Raw genomic sequence first — 20,650 nt, forward strand, 5'->3', positions numbered from 1 at the left:
TTATTACAATTATAATTTATTTCCAGCAAACTAAATAAATAATTGCCCTACTATTACACAAATGCGACAAATTATCGATTTTCTTTCTTATATTCAAGGGTGTTTTGTATTGGAAATCATTTGTTCGTTTGAATATTGCATTCTTTTTTGCCTATATAATTGAATATTCCCCTACTTAGGAGGAAGTAATTTGATTGGAGACAATTTGGTTGATTTCGTAATTTAAGTCTATGTAGATTTGTGGTGTTTTGAATAAAATCCATCCCATGACTACCAATAATAGTGAGTTGGAATTATGGATTTTATTTTGTGTGATATGACGAAAGTCTGATCGTGGAGAAATGTTTTCAGAAAAAAATATAGATTATATTAAAACTTGATTAGATACAACAACTATATAACAATTGTTAGTAGTGTAGATTGCATGTCCATTGAACATTTTTAGAATTTTTGAAAAGTGGCACAAAAAGTATCATTCGCTAAAAGAGTGGTACATTTTTTTTTTTTAAACAATTGTGACATTTTTTTACCAATTGTGACATTTTTTTTCAAATTTGATGTAAATTAACTAAGCCATCATTTTATTTCATTTTTAGTCGAAAAATCCTTGATATTGAAAGTTCGGAGCAGTACCCATTTTATAGAAACATTTGATTGAGATATTTGCATACTTTCAGGCGGTACATGAGACAGCTAGAAGGCTTTGAGAAGGAAAAGTGAATACAATAAAATTCACCCGTTTGCGATTCATAAAAATTAAATTATTGACTTATGTCCATATTCAAAAAAATCTATTGACACTATTTGTATAGTAAAAGAGTTTTAAAATTTACGATAAAGTTTATCTATCTAAAGTTTATCATCATAAATCTGATGCAATGGTTAACATTGTGATTTTGTGCATATAGAAGTTCGTGGCTTCTATCCTACAATGTTTGTCAGCGGTGATTTATCTGCTCTCAGTAATGCAGGTCACATAGGGATTTTTCGAAGCATACTTTTAGGCATTATGGGTTTTTTCCCATAACATTTGGCTAGATCTAGAGATTTTTTCTTTGACGATTTTTATAACTTCCTCTGTATGCTATCACTATTATATCATCTTTTAAAGAGATCCTGAGATTTTTTTATAACAACATTGTAAAGGAGATAAGTCTATATCTCCTTGTGGAAGAGCTTTGATCACGAAGAAATTATAAAAGAAAAAGACTTTTTAATTTTTCATCTTCACCGAGCACTCATTTATTTATTATTAGTTCAATAACATTAATGTGTATTTTTTATTAAATAGTTGTATTAAAAAAAAATCCATACTCCCTTACCTTTTTAAAAATCTATACTAATTTGTGAATTTTCTCTTTTCCATCTTATTCTTTGCAGAAAATGGAACGTCAAGGCAAAATGGAAATGGTTGCCAAAGAACGAGAAATGCAACGTCTTCAATGTATACCCAAGAAATGGAATAGACGTGAAGAATATGAATTCTTACGTGTACTTACCGGTTATGGTGTCGATTTGTTGCCGCCTTCAGCCTTAACACCTGGTACCACAAGTCTAGTACCCGATTGGACGAAATTCAAACAAATGGCCCATCTGGAGCGTAAGAGTGATGAGACGCTTAGTGATTACTATAAAGTTTTCATAACAATGTGCAAACGACAGGCTGGAGTTAAATTGTCTGAAAATGAGAAAGGTCTCGAGGGTATCATTGAGGATATAAGTGAGGATCATGCGAAATTAATTCTTGATCGGCTGGAATTACTGTCGAAATTGAGAGAAGTTGCCAAACATCCTCAATTGGAGGAACGACTAAAACTCTGCATGGTAAATGCTGATACACCCGATTGGTGGGAACCCGGAAAGCATGACAAAGAACTTTTGGCAGCTGTACTCAAACATGGTCTATACCGATCGGAGACATTCATATTCAATGATCACTCGTTTTCATTTGCTGATTCCGAAAAACGTTTCATACGTGAATTGGAGGCTCAAATACAACGTTCCATAAAATTGGAGGCTTTAAATGCTGAGAAATTACCCGCTTCGGGTGCTTCACAAATTAAGGATGAAATTATCGATTTGGATGACGAGCTCTTGACCAAGAGTAGTCTAATCAAAAAGGAGAATTATTCCTTAAAGAAAGAAGTAAAGAGCGAGGGTGATGATATAAAATCGGAAGATTTGAAAAAAGAGAAATCGGATGATATCGCTGCAGCAGAGGATGAAAGTGAAAAGAACCAGGATTTATCCACCAATAAGAGCATTAAAGAAGACATCGAATGTCAAGATCTTACAAAAGACGATGATGATGATGATGTGGAAGGAGGTGATGATAATAAACCTTTGTCTTTGGAAAAAACAAAATCGAATGACGCCGAAAAGGAGGAGAAAGAGGATGTATTGGTTGCAGAAGAGTCGCCAAAGAAGAAGAAGAAGAAACAATCCAAGGAAGTTACAGAAGAAACCTCAATGGATGTGGATGAGGAAGTAGAAGAAGATTTATCAAAATCTAAAAAAGAAAAATCCGAAAAGGAGATCTCTGAAGAAGACGACAAACCATCTAGCGAAACTGAAGAGAATAAATCCAAGGATGAAAAGGAGGAGGATGATAAGACCATAGAAAATAAAAAAGAGGACTTATCAGTAGGAGATGAAGATAAGAAAGAATCTGATAAATCTGTTGACGAAGATCTCACCAAGGATGAAGAAGAAAAATCCAAGGAACCTACCGTGGAAGATAGCAAGCCTAAAGAGAAATCATCTTCGGACGATTCTAAGAAATCCTCAAATGAAGAAGAAATCCTGGACTTGGCTACTGCAACTAGTGGCTCCAATCCAGATCCCGATGATGAGGAAGTCATGAAAGAAAAAGAAAAAGCTGTCGAAGAAGAATGCAACAAACAAGCCGCTGAGCTTAAAGCTCGTTTCCCCGATTTGGAAGTTATACAGCCAGGTGCTGCTAAACAAAAATTGGAGAAACCTAAATTGGAAATGTGTTTGATTAGATGGTTTAAAGATTTTGCCTTGGAACGACGTGTATGTCATATTGTAACCTGTGTTGAAACTGGCAAATGGCCAGTGGATAAGGATTACTCTGCCTTGGCCGGATGCAAGGGTATTGAGCTTAATATTGGTCTCCATGAAGCCATACCTCATTTGAGTGTAGCAATTGAAAAACGTTCCACTACACCTGATGTCATTACCATCACCACCGATCAGGGTGTAACTAAACATTTGCCAACCTCACAGGTTCAACAACAAGCGGCTAATGCTGTAACTGCAACGCCTCCGGCACCTTCTCCAATACCGTTGACACCGGTAAATGCGTCGCCAATTACAACACCCAAAATATCGACCCCAGCTCCTCCACCACCAAATGTATCTTCAGTATCTGCAGCAGCAGCCGCTGCAGCGGCAGCGGCCGGTCTTAGTGGATTGGATGCCAATAGCTTAAATGCCGCTATGGCTGCAGCCGTGGCAGCTGCTGGTGGTAATGCAAGTGCCCTAAGCGCTCTATTGCCAGGTATGTCGTTGACTGCTTTATCCGGTCTTACCATACCCAGTGCAGGCAATAGTACTCCTACACCCAGCTCAAATGCAAATAACACAAATTCGGGTAAAAAACGCAAGCGTCACATAGCCATCGATGTAGAGACGGAGCGGGCGAAATTGCATGCTCTACTAAATAGTTCACAATCATGTAAGTATATTGAGCTCTATGCATTTAGCCTTGAATGTAACACCCATCATTTTCAGTAGCTGCTAAAGATTGGGAAACAGAGATTGCCAACATGGCTGCTGCGGCATCTGCTGGGGGCAGCAATACAGGAGGATCATCTTCAAGAAGGTCTTCGTCTGCTGCTTCACCAGCACCAAATTCATCATTGGCTTCAGCTTTACAGCCTCCTCCAGCTCATCAACATGCGCCTCTAAGCCGCCAATCATCGGGTCAATTTAATAAACCAGCTGTACCGCCACTAAAAACACCACCACCCTCCTCAATGGGAGGAGCTATGGATTTATCCTCCAGGTATATTATTCGAACAAAAAAGTCATTCAAAGTGCTATTCTAATATATCCATTGATTTTATAGTTTACCAAAAATGAATATGGCCGATATCATGAAGTCTGCTTCGGCGGGAGCCATTGATTTGAGTGAAGTTCAAGATTTTTCAATGGGACCCAAGAAATCATCATCTTCCTCTACATCGCAGGCCTCTACTTCTAGTATACATGCTGCCTTGAGTTCGGCATTCCCTTCAATGGCCAGCAAAGGTGGTGGCAAATTGGATGATACTCTCAATAAACTCATGAAGAAGAATAATTGCGTAAGTTTTTCTAGCCTTGCCCTGCTGACCCCAATTAATCAACACATTTTCCTATTTACAGACTATTGAAGAACCTGTGGTGGGTAAAGAAAAGAAACGTAAGAAGTTGGATGAAATTGTATTGGGACTTTCGGCTGCTAAAGAACAAAAGACTTTCCCCGATCCATCTTTGCCTTCGTCGAAGAAACCTCAAATACCACCCAGTGTATCGGTAACTCCGGCCAATGTGCCCTCTTCGATGGCATCACAACAACAAAATCAAAAACCATTTACTATCACTGTTACGACAGTGCCCGGAAGTGAGTTTGAGTCTCTGAGCTTTTGCAATTACAATTTGGCACACCCACCAACTAAAGAAGTCGTACTAAACTTTTATTTTCGATTTTTTTCTTTCTTCATCTTGCAGAAGGAAAGAGCAGTTCACAGTCGAGCAGTTCACAACAGTCGTCTTCATCGTCTGCGGCGAATTCATCTAGTTCTGGTTTATCAGCCTTGCAAAATATGGCCGGCATGGGAAGTTTATCTGCCAAAGATAGTTTGAATGCTCTATTGGCCCAGACAATGGCCACTGATCCTCAGACATTCATTAAGCAACAGCAAAAAATGATGCAATGCTTACCTCCAGCACAGCGTAAATTGTACGAAAGTATGTTGGCTGACATGGAGCAAGCTATGAAATTAAAGTAAGTTTATCGATGCCTCCTCACAAAGGGATTCCAGTTAATAGTTTTTGTATTTTGTAGCACCAAATATGGAGGACCAATGGACACTAAAGTCGACAAATGGTTAACGGATATGAGTGCACCTTTGAGTATGGATTATCCAGGAAGTGGAAGCAGTAATGCTCCATCGACAAGTTCCAGTGGAAGAAGATCGAATCGTCAACAGTCATCCACACCTGCTCAACAATCGCTATCAGCTTCACAAATGTCATCATCTAAATCATCTGCATCGCAATCACACAGTCAGTCTGCTGCATCGCAACAACAACAACAGCATCAGCAACAGTCAATGGGAGGCCCACCTCCAGGACTGACTGGAGACGAACCTGTGCCAGTGATTAATAAGCAGACAGGCAAACGTTTAGCCGGTAACAAGGCACCACAGCTCAAGAGACTAATGCAATGGTAAGTTCTGAGTGTTCGCTACCTTTCCCCATACTCTCATGGCTCTAATAAAACCACTTTGTTCACAGGCTAACGGAAAATCCCAACTATGAAGTTGATCCCAAGTGGTTGGAACAAATGCAAAATCCTATGTCTGCCCCTTCGCCCAAACCTATGGAATCTAGTTACTCGAATTCAAGTAAAGGACATAGTGGAAGACCTTCATCGACTTCTAGTAATGCTTCATCCAGCAGCCACTCTACTTCGCAACAGCAATCTTCTCAGTCGCAATCGTCATCGAGTTCGAGTTCGAAGAAATCGTCTAGGCAATCGGCAATGGATCAGGCCAATGCTGCCATGCAATTTGGTTCATTGGCCGGCTTAAATCCCAATTTATTGGCTAGTTTACCAGGTCTTGGTTCCTTTGATCCTAAGAATCCTTTGTCAGCATTTGACCCAAAGAATCCCTTGTTGTCCATGCCATTTGCCGGTATGCCGGGCATGGGTAACATTCCTGGACTGGGAAATCTAAACAATATGAACTTATTTGCCAGTTTAGCGGGTATGGGTGGTTTGGGAAATTTGGCTGGTATGGATGCCCAATCACTGGCCACACTTATGGCAGCAGCTGGACCTGCTTTGAGTGGTTTAGGGGGCATGCCAGGATCGTCTTCCTCCACGAGTGGCTCGAATAGCAAGAGCTCTGGTCAAGGCTCAGGTTCATCGAATTCTAATAAGAAGCCAACTAAAGCCGAATTACTACAACAAAATGCAGCAGCTGCTGCTGTTGCTGCAGCGGCTTTGGGAGCTTCAGCTTTATCAACCGGAAATACCGGTTCAAGTTCCAACTCAAAGAATTCAGGAGGACCAAGTGCATCACAATTGGCTGCCGGTTTTCCTTTCCTATTTGGAAATCCTTCTTTGTTGTATCCACCCATGGGTATGGGTGGTTTGAATCCTTACTCTTTGGGTTCGGCTGGATTGGGTTCAACTGGCTTAGGTGCAGCCTATGATCAGTTGGCCCAGCAATATTTAATGAATGGGGCCTCTTCCTCCGGTTCAACTTCGACCACACAGACGAAGGCCCATCAATCTCAATCAAAATCCTCCAACTCTAGATCCTCCTCATCGTCTTCTAATGCTGCCTCCTCGGCTGCACAGGCCGCAAATCTTATGAATGCTATGGCCGCAAGTATGGCTGGTTCGTCAAATACAGGGTCAAGTAGTTCGCAGAGCACTTCCTCTAGAGGCCGGCAATCGTCTGCAAGCAGAGCAGCAGCCGCCCAAGCGTCTGCAGAGATGGCACAATTGTCGAATCTTCTTATGCCTCCCGCAGATGCTCAGCTGTTGGAATCCTTTTCACGTATGGCTAATATGGATTTGGCACAGGCCACCCGTCTAATGAATTCCCTGGGTATGCCTCCAATATCGGGAGCCAGCACACCATCTTCATCCACAATAAGTGATAAACGATCGTCTTCGTCGAATTCATCGGCGAATGCGGCAGCCTTAGCGGCTCAACAGGCCGCAAAGGAACAACAAAAACTAATGGAGTGCTTGGCTCGAGGTCAGTTGCCCACAGACCTGGCCACTCTGCAGGCTTTGTCACAGGGAAAATTACCACCATCGATGACAGGCGGATCTGCCGGCTCGTCATCATCTTCATCCAATAATAACTCATCTTCCAATAACTCATCCAGCAAAAGTGCAAAAGCAGCTGCTGCCGCCGCGGCCGCTGCTGCTGCAGCTTTGCCACAAATACCTGGAATGCCAGCTGACTTTAGCCAAGCATTTTTGGCTGAAATGGCTGCACAAGCAATGGCCGCCGCTGGGGGTTCATTGCCTCTAACCGGTCCTGGTTCCTTAGCCAGTTTAACAGGCAGTTTGGCCGGTCTGACGGGTGGTTCATCGACGCAGTCGACGTCCTCTTCGTCTTCATCATCAAAGAGGCAAAGGGATCAAGATGCATTAGCCAAGGATGCCTTCCAGAAACAAATGGATTACTATACCAAAACACTGGGCCTAGGATCGGGTATATCACTGATACCCACATCGGCGGCTTCATCCACACCATCTTATTCGTCATCATCCAACGACGATCACCACAAGTCGAAGAGACAAAGAACTGAAACTTCAACATCCTCGCTTAAAGACGATTTGAATGCAGCCGCAGCATTGGCAGCCGCTGGATTTTCCATGAATTTGGGTGGCGGCATGACAAGCATAGAGAAGAGCATACGAGGCGGAGGTGGTGGCAGTGGTTCTTCGGCATCATCTTCCTCAGCCCAACCAGAAGCGGATAAGGTCACACTAACGCCACTGAATTCAGCGGGCATAGCGGCGAATTTACCCTCACAAACCACCATAACAATAGCCCCACCAATTAGTTCTGGAGCCAGTTCCAGCAGTGAAAGATCCGAGCGTAGTGAATCAAGAATTTCACTAACCATAACCAATGCTGCAGAGGCGGCAAAAATGCCACCACCCTATGAAGAAGCTGATGAACTGATAATACAACCAATACTCAAAAAACCGGCACAATCGAATCAACAGCAACAACAACAACCAAGTCCATCCAGTTCTGCCTCTAATAGTTCTGCTCAAGCCGCTCAACAACAACAGCAACAAGCACCACCTCCTCCTCCCACCTCAACAGCAAGTTCTGCTGCAAGTTCCATACACAGCGGTAGCATAGAAGATTTGGCCTCACACGAATCTGCAAATAACACATCATCGAATAACGAAGAAACGCGACGCTCATCTGGTCGCCTAAAACGCCCAAGATCGGGAGCCGATCATTCGCTAATATCCGATCAACCGCCAGAGAAGAGACGAGAACTACGTTCAACACGTCACACACGCCAATCGTCATCGGGAAGTGCCGACAATTCCTTAAATCTCTCCACGAATAGTGAAAATGAAGATAGGCCCGAATGAGTATTAAGGCGTTTGAGGAGATCATCCATGAACAAATAGTAGAAGTAAATTTTGACACAGTTACACTGAGAGAAAAAATTGAAATGAAATGAAGACACAGACCACTCTATTTGCTTAGTAGGGGGAGCTTATGTAAAAATTATATGACAAGAAAAATATATATATATAGAGAGAAGAAATCGGCAAGAGCTCGATATAGAAAACAAAAATGCTGCTTAGTAGCAAGAAGAAGAAACGAGAAAATTAACATAAGGGACGGGAGAGTTGTAGTAAGAACAACTCTCCCACAATAAAACAAAAAGAAAAAAGCGTAAATTTGATTTAAAGTGAGTTTAGTTATAAATTTCTGCTATAGACTTATTAAATAGTTATTATTAAATAATTAAAGAAAACAGAGAAAAGTTTTAAAATTTTTATGCTCCGTAAACAAAAACAATTAAGAAAACAAAAGCTAACAAAAAAATTATATATATATTTTTTTTTAATTTTGTAATATATAAGATAAAATTATTTTAATTTTTTTTAGTAGTTTTACTCATTTTACAATCAAGAACACACACACATTTAAATTTTAGCTACTTTAAAATAATCAAACACAAAACAAAAATGCTACACACCCCAATTAAGAGAAGAGTGAATGTTTTTTATGTGTAAAAAACTTTTGAAAATAGATTTTTGAATTATTTGGAAATATGTTGTGATTGTTTATGTATGTTGTAGAGATTCAAGGTCTTGGAAGGGGATTTCTTTGCTGCTGTATTAAAAAAAAAAAAGAGAAATTCCCACAGGATTTAGGGTTATCTACAATAGCAACAACAAAACACAATGCATACGAAAGCAAATAATTTCAAAAACAATTGTATGGAAAATTCTATGTAGTAAACAGTTGTTAATTTGTCTAGTATTTGATGGTTTCAATTAAAAAAAAATCCTATTAAGCCTATTTTCCTCCCTAATGCTGCTGTGGTTTTAGACCTTTTTTTGTGGGATGAATAGGCTTGTGGGGATTTTTTTTTTAATTTTGACCATCAAATACCGATGAATGCATGTGCATTATTACATCTATTGTCCAATACGCTCTCCCCTTTACTTACAATATATATATATACAATATTTTAATGATTATATTTCGTATTTATTATTCGATTCCCACTTGTAAAATTTTTTTTAGCCTATAGTTATCGTAAAAAGTAAACAGCAAAAACAAATATATATGTATCTGTAATAAACAAAAGCTTATTTTCATATATAACAAATGAAATTAAACAAAAAAACAAATCCTTGGAAATTTTTTTCGTATAATATGAAATGAGCCTGTTCTTATTTACCTACGATTACTTATAATCGAAAATGATTTTTATTGCCATCATTAGCAAGTATTTGGGCGGGAAATACTAAATGTATTAACTCAACAATTTAAAACAAGAAAATACCACATAAAGTTTGTTTCTGGTGTTACAAACCACATTTGGCTCAGCTTAGGAGCTACCTGGGAAATACTAAATATATCAACTCAACAATTTAAAACAAGAAAATACCACATAAAGTTTGCTTCTGGTGTTACATTTAGCTCAGCTTAAGAGCTCCCTCATTTTATGTATCGCTTTCGTAAGATGTCACACTTAAGACGCACTGTATGGGTCAAGTGTACAGCTGTCGTATGGAAAGTTAAAAGATTTTGAACGCAGATAAATAACAAATTGTGAAACTTTAATGTGTTTTTTTTATATGTTGTACATTTTATTGAGCAAAATCACTTGCATATGGCTCGCAATACGATTTAAAAAACACATCTAAAATTTGAAAAATTTTAAAAATTTCCTCGTTACCGGCGAATATGTGTAATGGGGTTGTTTTTACACAGTCTATTGTCCAATAACCGATAAAAAATATTTTTAGTTTATAGTTTCTGTCTGCAAATAAAATACATTGCATCAGCTGTTTACATTTTTCGATTTCTAATCCGAAAAAATATTTTCACGTCTGAGTCAGAGAGGTGTTAAGGATGTGTTGTGCGATGAGACTGAGAACAGACATAGGCAGGAGCAATTGTAGACTATGCTAAGGTAAGGGTTTGAAAATCATTGTCTGGTGGATTTTTTTATGTGGGCCAACAAAAAATCGAAAAATTGGCTTTGAATTGATTTTTTTTTTAATTTTTAAGAGAAATTCCTACTTTGAGCGTCAGAAGTGTGTCAACACCCATAAACATTTTGCTTCTCGTAAGATTATTGAAAAAAAAAACATAAAACATACCAGCCAAAAACCTGCTGAATTTTCAGCAGCTTTGTAAGAGAAGTCAAAATCAACCATCGCTTATCTCTGCGAGGAATTCACTGGTGAAATTATAAGGAAATGTCCCACTTAAATGCCCTTCTTCTTTGTATGAAAATCAGCTCTTTCAGAAGCTGTACATTTACATGAGGAAATATACATAATAATTTCGAATATTGGAACCATTATTATTAACATTGCCTTTAAAAATTATGAAATGAACAAATATTTGTAACAGTCTCCCTATTTAATTTTTTTTGCTGGGATATATAGGTTTTATTCAAACAAATACACCTAGACCTCGCTTTGCGTCATTTCGTTTTACGTTGTTTCGAAGTTGCGTCGCTGCTGAATTAGTACTAGTTTTCACTATTCGTCATCGAGTTCAGTTTCTTACAGAGAAACATTTCGATCGTAGTAAATTTTTGGATCACCGCATTCGATCGTAATTTATTTTATCTACTACTGTTTTTTTACATTACTGTAAACATATGGTAATAAGAAATTAGAAGCGAAAGAGAAATTCAAAATAAGTTTTTATGATCAAATTATGTTATTTCTAAGAAATTTATATTGTTTATGAATCCAAGTGTTTTTTCTTCGTTTTCGTACAAAGTGGCATTAATAAGGAAAAATATTCGTGACAAAAGCAGACCTTTAGCATTGCCTAAAGTGGAGTGATTCTATTTTGAAGTGAGTGCTTTTAACTAAATGTGTTTTTGACATCCATAGATTTAAAAGACGTTTTCGTCTGTCAAAAAAAAGCTTTTAAATATGTTCAAAAAAATAAGTTTTTTTTGAAGCGGCTACTTTCCCTAAATGCAACTAATATTATACTTTCTTAAATGTATTTTGCCAAAATGGAATGATACTTACATTTTCACCAACTTTTTGTTTCTTTTTGTTTACCTTTTTTCCTCTCTAAAATCACTACATACTTCTTTTTCGATGGCATGCTACCTATCGTGTTCAACTTCGAGTAGAAACAATTCGATAACGAATGCGGTGATCCGCGTAAACTACATTACGATGACGAAGTACTCGATTTCGACTGCGGTGATTTGGCCCCTATTCGATTTTCGAAAGTATACCAACTATGTATCACGATTGTAAATGTCAAAAGTGTTCGTTTCGAAAAAATACCATTCGATTCCATTTGAGTTAGAGAAAAGGCGAAAAATGTAAGTTATTTTTCATCCAAAATTGTGTAAAATGAATTTTTTTTGAGGTCATCAACTAAACCACTTTGAGGTAATGGTGGATTTTTTATTTTTTGTTTATCAATTTTTGACAATGCCGCCAAATTACACCTTTTTTATTATTCGTAAGTGGTGCCATTTTACGTTATAAGCTGGCTACACTTTTTAGTGAATTGGATAGTATTACATAGTGCGAAAGAAAATTCAAATCGAAAACAATTTTTGAATAAAATTAATTATCGAAACGAATTACATAGTAACCCCCCTGAAGTGAAAAGATCGATTTAATAGAGAAAACGTAGTCAAAACCATGTGAACTGAAATCTCCTTAGAAACAAAAAAAAAAATCACCGATTCAAGGAAAATTGGCTAATGGTTCCGCGAAATTTCCAAAATTGTTGGAAGACACCACACAACTATAAAGAATATGGCAGATAAATTCGGAAACTATCATCAATATGAGAATCTCAAGCAGTCAGGCCTGTAGGACGAGTTAGTAGCCCACATTCCACCTCAATGCAAGTCTTTTGGATTATTCCCACTAGTAAAATGAAGTGCCGCTCTACTAGGGATGCCAGATTTTGAAGAGGCAAAAAGAGTACATTCAGCTTATAAAAAGAGCACATACGAGAAAAAATAGAGCACACTTTTTCAAATAAAAGAAAAACATTTAATTCCAATTTATTCAAATATAATTCATTTAAGCATAACATAACATATCATAAAGATAAAATAACCTACATTCAACTCAAGCTAATTTTCTTACGATACTTTGTAAGTCATTTTTTGGTGTTTTTGTGAAAAACGTTATTGAAGAAGTTTCCTTACAGAGTACAAAGTGAAGAAGTAACATCGGCGTGCTCTTCTACGACCCTTATATATAAAGTAAAACACTATTTAATTAGAAAATAACGTCTAGGAAAATCTGTTTGTGCGACATTCACGTATTTTCAGTTCACTTTTGCCATTTATTGAATCGCGTTGGATTAATATTTGCTGTGATGCATAAAAAGCGCACTTAACTAAAAATAGAGCACTTTTACGTGCTCTTTTGACCTGTCTTGTTTTAAGAGCACATTTTGTAAAAAAGAGCACATGTGCTCTTTAAAAGAGCACATGTGCTCTTTAAAAGAGCACGTCTGGCATCCCTACGCTCTACGCTTCTTTGCCGAAAGTGGCCACTAAAATGGGCGTAGGAAAAGATGGATGTAACCGGAGCAAAGTTCTTAAAGGAGTCATAAACTTATTTGAAGAATGCATATGTCCAAAGTGCATATATTTCATCAAAACGGAAGAGGAAAAAAGAAAATGTCATTTGCTTTTTACGCCACGCATGGAATTCCAACAGTAATAGGATGTGTTGACGGGACGCATGTCCACATTTATTACTATAACAGGAAGGAGAACTTTAAGTGTAAAGCTTTTATTTTATTTTCTAAATTTGCAAGAATTTTTAAAATATGTACAGATCTGTGAACATGAGGTGAGGATTCCATACTTGTATGCATCCCATCCTGGTACATGACGAGACTTTTTCATTTTTTTGGTTTTTATTTAAGGTTTTTGACATGAAATTGCAGGGAAATGATACATTTTGGTAGCAAGTCCCTTGCATTTTATTTGTTCAATTTATTATTGGAAACATAACACATGTTATATATTGCTCAATGAGAATATTTGTGGTTATGTACCATTGTTATGATCGTTTCGCATAGCAAACTTTTGCAAATATTTTATTCCCATTTCGTTACCGAACGAAATAACTGGGCGCCGCAAATCCGAAGAGTGCTAAAGCAATCGTTTTGTTTTGTTCTCTTGTGCTTTGAAATGTTTGTTGTTACGTTTTCATCTGCGTACAAAACGATTCACGAAAATTGAAAGGTTTGTGAGTTTGAATTATACAATGAAACGTACGTCAATCGTTTCGTTTGTTTTCGTACTCTGATTCCTATCGTTTTTCCCCTTTTATTGGCATTCGTAATACCAATTTTTCTCCCAGGGAAGAGTTTCTCATTTCACGAAGTTGGTTTAGAATAAGGGAAAGGAGAAAATTCCCCGGGGAGAGTTTGTTGAGAATAGGGGAACAGGAAATTTCTCAGTTATGTGCGAAGCAAAACTTTCCATTATTATTAATCATAGATATGTATGTATGTCACATATTTCATATATTTATGTATGTCACACACTTACCTTAACGTTTGGCGTTCTTTATAAAAACCGAAAACATATATTATGGAGAGTAACTGTTTTTTGTATTTCTAAAACTGCACGTGGTACATGAAGTACTCTATGAAGTTTTGTTGTCGCAACATACTCGACGTGATCACTCTGAGTACACTTCAATAAGAGAGAAAGAGGAATATGTGTTTGTTGGTAGTGAAGACATCAGAGTAGCAACAAGAAGTTACTCGTGGCTTTTGGTGTTCATCAAAATGTGTACCAATTGTTTTGCGACTCTCTCAAATAGATGTACTCATGTAGCAAGTACACGTGTACTCTTCATTTACAAGTGGAATTGTGCAGACCTCTAATCGATATATCATTGTGGTTTGGAAACTAGCGATTGAGGAAAATATTGCGTTTAGGGAATTCGTAAACCAGAACAGGGTGTGTGTTACTTTTACCACAAACAAGCTTTTAAAATAGCAGTAACTCGTTTTCTGAAAAACAGCAGTCTGTAATTGCAATTAGCAATTTTTAATTATGCAATAACATTTGTAATCAATAGAAAATTTTGTAAAATTTTTATTTCTATAGAAAAGTTTGTTAAAATTGTATTTCTATAGAAAATTTTCTTTATATTTGTTTCAATGGAAAATTTTATTTCTTTAGAAAAATTTGTCAAAATTTTATATCTATAGAAAACTTTGTCAAAATTTTATATCTGTAGAAAATTTTGTCAAAATTTTATTTCTATAGAAAAATTTGTCAAAATTTTATTTCTATAAAAAATTTTGTTAAAATTTTATTTCTATAGAAAATTTTGTCAAAAATTTATTTCTGTAGAAAATTTTGTCAAAATTTTATTTCTATAGAAAATTTTGTCAAAATTTTATTTCTATAGAAAATTTTGTCAAAATTTTATTACTATAGAAAATTTTGTCAAAATTTTATTTCTATAGAAAATTTTGGAAAAATTTTTATTTCCAATGGAAAATGTTGTTAAAATTTTATTTCTATAGAAAATTTTGTCAAAATTTTATTTCTATAGAAAATTTTATCAAAATTTTATTTTTATAGAAAATTTTTATCAAAATTGTATTTCTATAGAAAATTTTGGAAAATTTTTTATTTCTAATGGAAAATTTTGTTAAAATTTTATTTCTAGAGAACAATAACCTATAACGATTTGGTCCTTATTCTCTTTTTCCACTCAGTGTTTCGACATCAAAACACTGATGTAATTTTGAATAAATTCTTATCATAAACGAAAAAGTTATCTTCGAGTTAAGGTTTAAAAAAATGCCAGACTTATAGAACATTCACATATAAGACCCAAATTAACTCATCTCACCCCGTCATATCTACACTAAAGACTATGGCAAATTGCACTAGCCAGCAAAGAAACATTTGTCTATACTCATAGAAAAAGTCTGCTAAAACCAGCAGTCGATGTCTGCTGTTATATTTTTGTACTTCAGGGTCTAACGAACAATAAATTATAAAATGTTTAGGTTATAAATTTTTCCCCAAAGCATAGTTAAGAACCCAAAGTAGTATTTGGTATATTTTTGCACTCTAATATACTTACAATCTCTTAAATGCGATTAGCACAAATTTTTATACCCTCCACCATAGGATGGGGGTATATTAACTTTGTCATTCCGTTTGTAACACATCGAAATATTGCTCTAAGACCCCATAAAGTATTCTGGGTCGTGGTGAAATTTTGAGTCGATCTGAGCATGTCCGCCCGTCCGTCTGTTGAAATCACGCTAACTTCCGAACGAATCAAGCTATCGACCTGAAGCTTGGCACAAGTAGTTGTTATTGATGTAGGTCGGATGGTAGTGCAAATGGGCCATATCGGTCCACTTTTACGTATAGCCCCCAAATTTGGCTTGCGATTGCTCTAAGAGAAGCAAATTTCATCCGATCCGGCTGAAATTTGGTACATGGTGTTAGTATATGGTCTCTAACAACCATGCAGAAATTGGTCCATATCGGTCCATAATTACATATAGCCCCCATATAAACCGATCCCCCGATTTGGCTTGCGGAGCCTCTAAGAAAACCAAATTTCATCCGATCCGGCTGAAATTTGGTACATGGTGTTAGTATGTGGTCTCTAAGAACCATGCAAAAATAGGTCCACATCGGTCCATAATTATATATAGCCTCCATATAAACCGATCCCCCGATTTGGCTTGCGGAGCCTCTAAGAGAAGCAAATTTCATCCGATCCGGCTGAAATTTGGTACATGGTGTTGGTATATGTTCTCTAATGACCATGCAAAAATTGGTCCACATCGGCCCATAATTATATATAGCCCCCATATAAACCGATCCCCAGATTTGACCTCCGGAGCCTCTTAGAGGAGCAAAAATCATCCGATCCGATTGAAATTTGGTACGTGGTGTTAGTATATTGTCTCTAACAACCATGCCAAAATTGGTCCATATCGATCCATAATTATATATAGCCCCCATATAAGCCGATCCCCACATTTGACCTCCGGAGCCTCTTAGAGGAGCAAAAATCATCCGATCCGATTGAAATTTGGTACGTGGTGTTAGTATATTGTCTCTAACAACCATGCCAAAATTGGTCCATATCGATCCATAATTATATATAGCCCCCATATAAGCCGATCCCCAGATTTGACCTCCGGAGCCTCTTAGAGGAGCAAAAATCATCCGATCCGGTTGAAATTTGGTACGTGGTGTTAGTATATGGTATCCAACATCCATGCAGGAATTGGTCCATATCGGTCCATAATTATATATAGCCCCCATATAAATCGATCCTCAGATTTGGCTTGCGGAGCCTCTAAGAGAAGCAAATTTCATCCGATCCGGTTGAAATTTGGTACGTGGTGTCAGCATATGATATCGGTTCATAATCATGGTAATCTACCAAAATTTTATTTCTGTAGAAAATTTTGTTAAAATTTTGTTTCTACAGAAAATTTTGTCAAAATTTTATTTCTATAGAAAATTTTGTCAAAATTGCATTTCTATAGAAAATTTTGTCAAAATTTTATTTCTATAGAAAATTTTGTCAAAATTTTATTTCTATAAAAAATTTTGTTAAATTTTTATTTCTATAGAAAATGTTGTCAAAATTTTATTTCTATAGAAAATGTTGTCAAAATTTTATTTCTATAGAAAAGTTTGTTAAAATTTTATTTTTATAGAAAATTTTGTCAAAATTTTATTTCTATAGAAAATGTTGGAAAAATTTTATTTCTATAAAAAATTTTGTTAAAATTTTATTTTTATAGAAAATTCTGTCAAAATTTTATTTCTATAGAAAATGTTGGAAAAATTTTATTTCTATAAAAAATTTTGTTAAAATTTTATTTCTATAGAAAATTTTGTCAAAATTTTAATTCTATATAAAATTTTGTAAAAATTTTATTTCTATAGAAAAGTTTGTTAAAATTTTATTTTTATAGAAAATTTTGTCAAAATTGTATTGGAATGTTGGAAAAATTTTTATTTCCAATGGAAAATGTTGTTAAAATTTTATTTCTATAGAAAAATAACCTATAACGATTTTGTCCTTATTCTCTTTTTCCAGTCAGTGTTTCGACATCAAAACACTGATGTATTTTTGAATAAATTCTTATCATAAACGAAAAAGTTATCTTCGAGTTAAGGTTTAAAAAAAAATTACTTACCTTAAAAATGCCAGACTTATAGAACATTCACATATAAGACCCAAATTAAATCATCTCACCCCGTCATATCTACACTAAAGACTATGGCAAATTGCATTAGCCAGCAAAGAAACATATGTCTATACTTATAGAAAAAAGTCTGCTAAAAACAGCAGTCGATGTCTGCTGTTATATTTTTGTACTTCAGGGTCTAACGAACAACAAAATATAAAATGTTTAGGTTATAAATTTTTCCCCAAAGCATAGTTAAGAATCCAAAATAGCATTTGGTATATTTTTGCACTCTAACATACTTACAAGCTCCTAAATGCGATTAGCAAAAATTTTTTGTTTGCTGTTATGCCTCAATTTCATAAATATTCAGATTTTTCGTCTAATACTATAGATATTCATAAAATATTTTAGTAATTGTATTACGATAGCCCTTAGGTTCACTTTTTTATTTGTTTCAGCCAAACTAAAACACGTTTTAGTGTAATTGAACTTAAATAGCAGACAATGTTTGCTATTTCAGCAAACAGCGACTGGTTTCCCTTTTTAAGCAGACTTTTTGTTGTTTTAGCAGACTTTCTGTTGTTTCTACTAAATGTTTTTTTACTATTAAGAAATAGCAGACAAAATATGGTAGTATTTCTCAAAATACTTTACATTACTATGAAACTGATTTTTAGCGATTACATTAAGGGTTTTAAGTTTATTTTAGTGCTTATTGGTTGGTTTCTCGATTTCAACAGATATTTTGTCCTCTTATATCGACGTTTTTGCTGTTACCATTAACGAATTTCGATTTTCTGTTTGAAAAAGTTAGTTTATTTTTTTTGTTATAAAATACATCATCTCGTCTCCAAAAAAAATAATTTTAAAATAGGGTATAAAAATTCTAGATTCCTTCAAGCTGCTGTGGAAAAAATTAATTGGAATCTAGGATAGCAATTACTCTATTTTTTTTTTAAATAAAATCATTATTAATCTAAGTATTGGAATAATATTTTAAGAGATCTTTATAAAACGCTTATTAAAATAGAATAAAAATATGATAAAAAAATAATTTAAATTAAAAAAATGTACTTTATGCATGCTTAATATTAACATTTCCAATAAATGAGAAATTACAATTTTATTATGTTGTAAGATGTAAGTTTTATTTAAGTTAAAGCACAAAAAAACTAATAAATATAATAAAAACAATGAAAAAATGCATTGTAAAAATAATAAATTTTATGTTTTGTAAATAGAAAATTTTAATGTAAGTATATAAACCTTTTGTATCACCATGGGAGTTTTCACTTTAAATTAAAACATTAAATTTTGTTAAATAAATATATGTTTTTTTCTTTTACAAAAAAAAAAAAAACTCAAAAATTTTCATCCATTGTAAATTGCTCTGCTTGAAAATTACAAAAATAGGTATATAATAGAGACACCAACCAAACCAACCAATCGACAACAAAATAGAATTTATCTTGAAGTATGCAATGAAAATTATACATAAAAATTTATAATTAACCTGTTGCTGCATTATATTACTTATATACTTAATATTAATATACATTCATACAAACAATATTTTTATTAGGGTCGAGATGAAATAAAAACCAAACAAGTCCTCAAATTATAGACCCTTCTAAAAGGATATATTTTATAAATTTCCCATTACATTAAGAGCTCTAAGTTATGATGAGAAAATCCTATAAATTATATTCGAAATATTTCCCACAAAAAGTATGACTTGAGATGAGTCAGCTCCATTCTACAAGAAAATTATACAAATTATTATTATTTTTTTTTTTTGTAATTTTAAAACAACATAAAAACTTACAATTTTATTAATCGACAACTAAGTATGATTTATTATTCATTATATTACAGAGAAACCATAACAATTATCATTATAACATTAACAAATTGATACTGATATTGAATAATATATACAACAACAAATTCTAAAAAAGTAAAATAAAAAAGTACATATAAAAATTCAAAACCTCTGTTTCAATAGCCTACACAAGCAAGGTAGATTTACTGACTCCGATTTTTTTAGCTAAAAAGTGTCAAAATTTTATTTTGATAAAAAAATATTTGTCAAAATTGTATTTCTATAGAAAATTTTATCAAAATTTTATTCCTATAGAAAATTTTGTCAAAATTTTATTTCTATAGAAAATTTTGTCATAATTTTATTTCTATAGAAAATTTTGTCATAATTTTATTTCTATAGGAAATTTCATCAAAATTTTATTTCTATAGAAATTTTTCTTGAAATTTTATTTCTATAAAAATTTTCTCGAAATTTTATTTCTATAGAAAATTTTGTCAAATTTTATTTCTATAGAAAATTTTATCAAATTTTATTTCCATAGCAAATTTTGTCACAATTTTATTTTTATAGAAAATTTTGTCAAAATGCTATTGCTATAGAAAATTTTGTCAAAATTTTATTTTTGTAGAAAATTTTTTCAAAATTTTATTTCTATAGAAAATTTCACCAAAATTTTATTTCCATAGGAAATTTCACCAAAATTTTCTATAGAAAATGTTGTCAAAATTTTATTTCTATAGAACATTTTGACAAAATTTCATATCTATCAAAAATTTCGTCAACATTTTATTTCTATAGAAAATTTTGTCAAAATTTTATTTCTATAGAAAATTTTGTCAAAATTTTATTTCTATAGAAAATTTTGTCAACATTTTATTTCTATAGAAAATTTTGTCAAAATTTTATTTCTATAGAAAATTTTGTCATAATTTTATTTCTATAGGAAATTTCACCAAAATTTTATTTCCATAGAAAATTTCACCAAAATTTTGTTTCTATAGAAATTTTTCTTGAAATTTTATTTCTATAACAATTTTCGAATTTTTATTTCTATAGAAAATTTTATCAAATTTTATTTTTAGAAAATTTTGTCAAAATTTTATTTCTATAGAAAATTTTATCAAATTTTAGTTCTATAAAAAAT

The 20,650-nt window shown here is 34.2% G+C and overlaps 1 protein-coding gene across 17 annotated transcripts in view; it reads left to right on the forward strand.

Annotated features, from left to right (window-relative positions):
• The window catches only part of kis (chromodomain helicase DNA binding protein kismet), a 108,428-nt gene extending 98,779 nt beyond the window's left edge, over positions 1 to 9,649 (forward strand). For 11 of the 17 annotated variants that reach the window (XM_075297527.1, XM_075297526.1, XM_075297533.1 and 8 more), the window contains 7 exons: positions 1,381 to 3,700; positions 3,757 to 4,030; positions 4,094 to 4,328; positions 4,390 to 4,627; positions 4,735 to 5,011; positions 5,072 to 5,455; positions 5,524 to 9,649. In XM_075297527.1, the coding sequence (XP_075153642.1) occupies positions 1,381 to 3,700; positions 3,757 to 4,030; positions 4,094 to 4,328; positions 4,390 to 4,627; positions 4,735 to 5,011; positions 5,072 to 5,455; positions 5,524 to 8,371 (6,576 nt within the window). In that variant the 3' untranslated portion in view covers positions 8,372 to 9,649. The remainder of the gene's footprint in view (positions 1 to 1,380; positions 3,701 to 3,756; positions 4,031 to 4,093; positions 4,329 to 4,389; positions 4,628 to 4,734; positions 5,012 to 5,071; positions 5,456 to 5,523) is intronic. The other 6 variants (XM_075297531.1, XM_075297538.1, XM_075297540.1 and 3 more) reach the window with 1 other exon arrangement.
• Positions 9,650 to 20,650: the final 11,001 nt, after the last annotated feature.

Source organism: Haematobia irritans, chromosome 2, assembly GCF_050003625.1.
Source record: "Haematobia irritans isolate KBUSLIRL chromosome 2, ASM5000362v1, whole genome shotgun sequence".
In the NCBI taxonomy this organism is placed as follows: Eukaryota; Metazoa; Arthropoda; class Insecta; order Diptera; family Muscidae; genus Haematobia; species Haematobia irritans.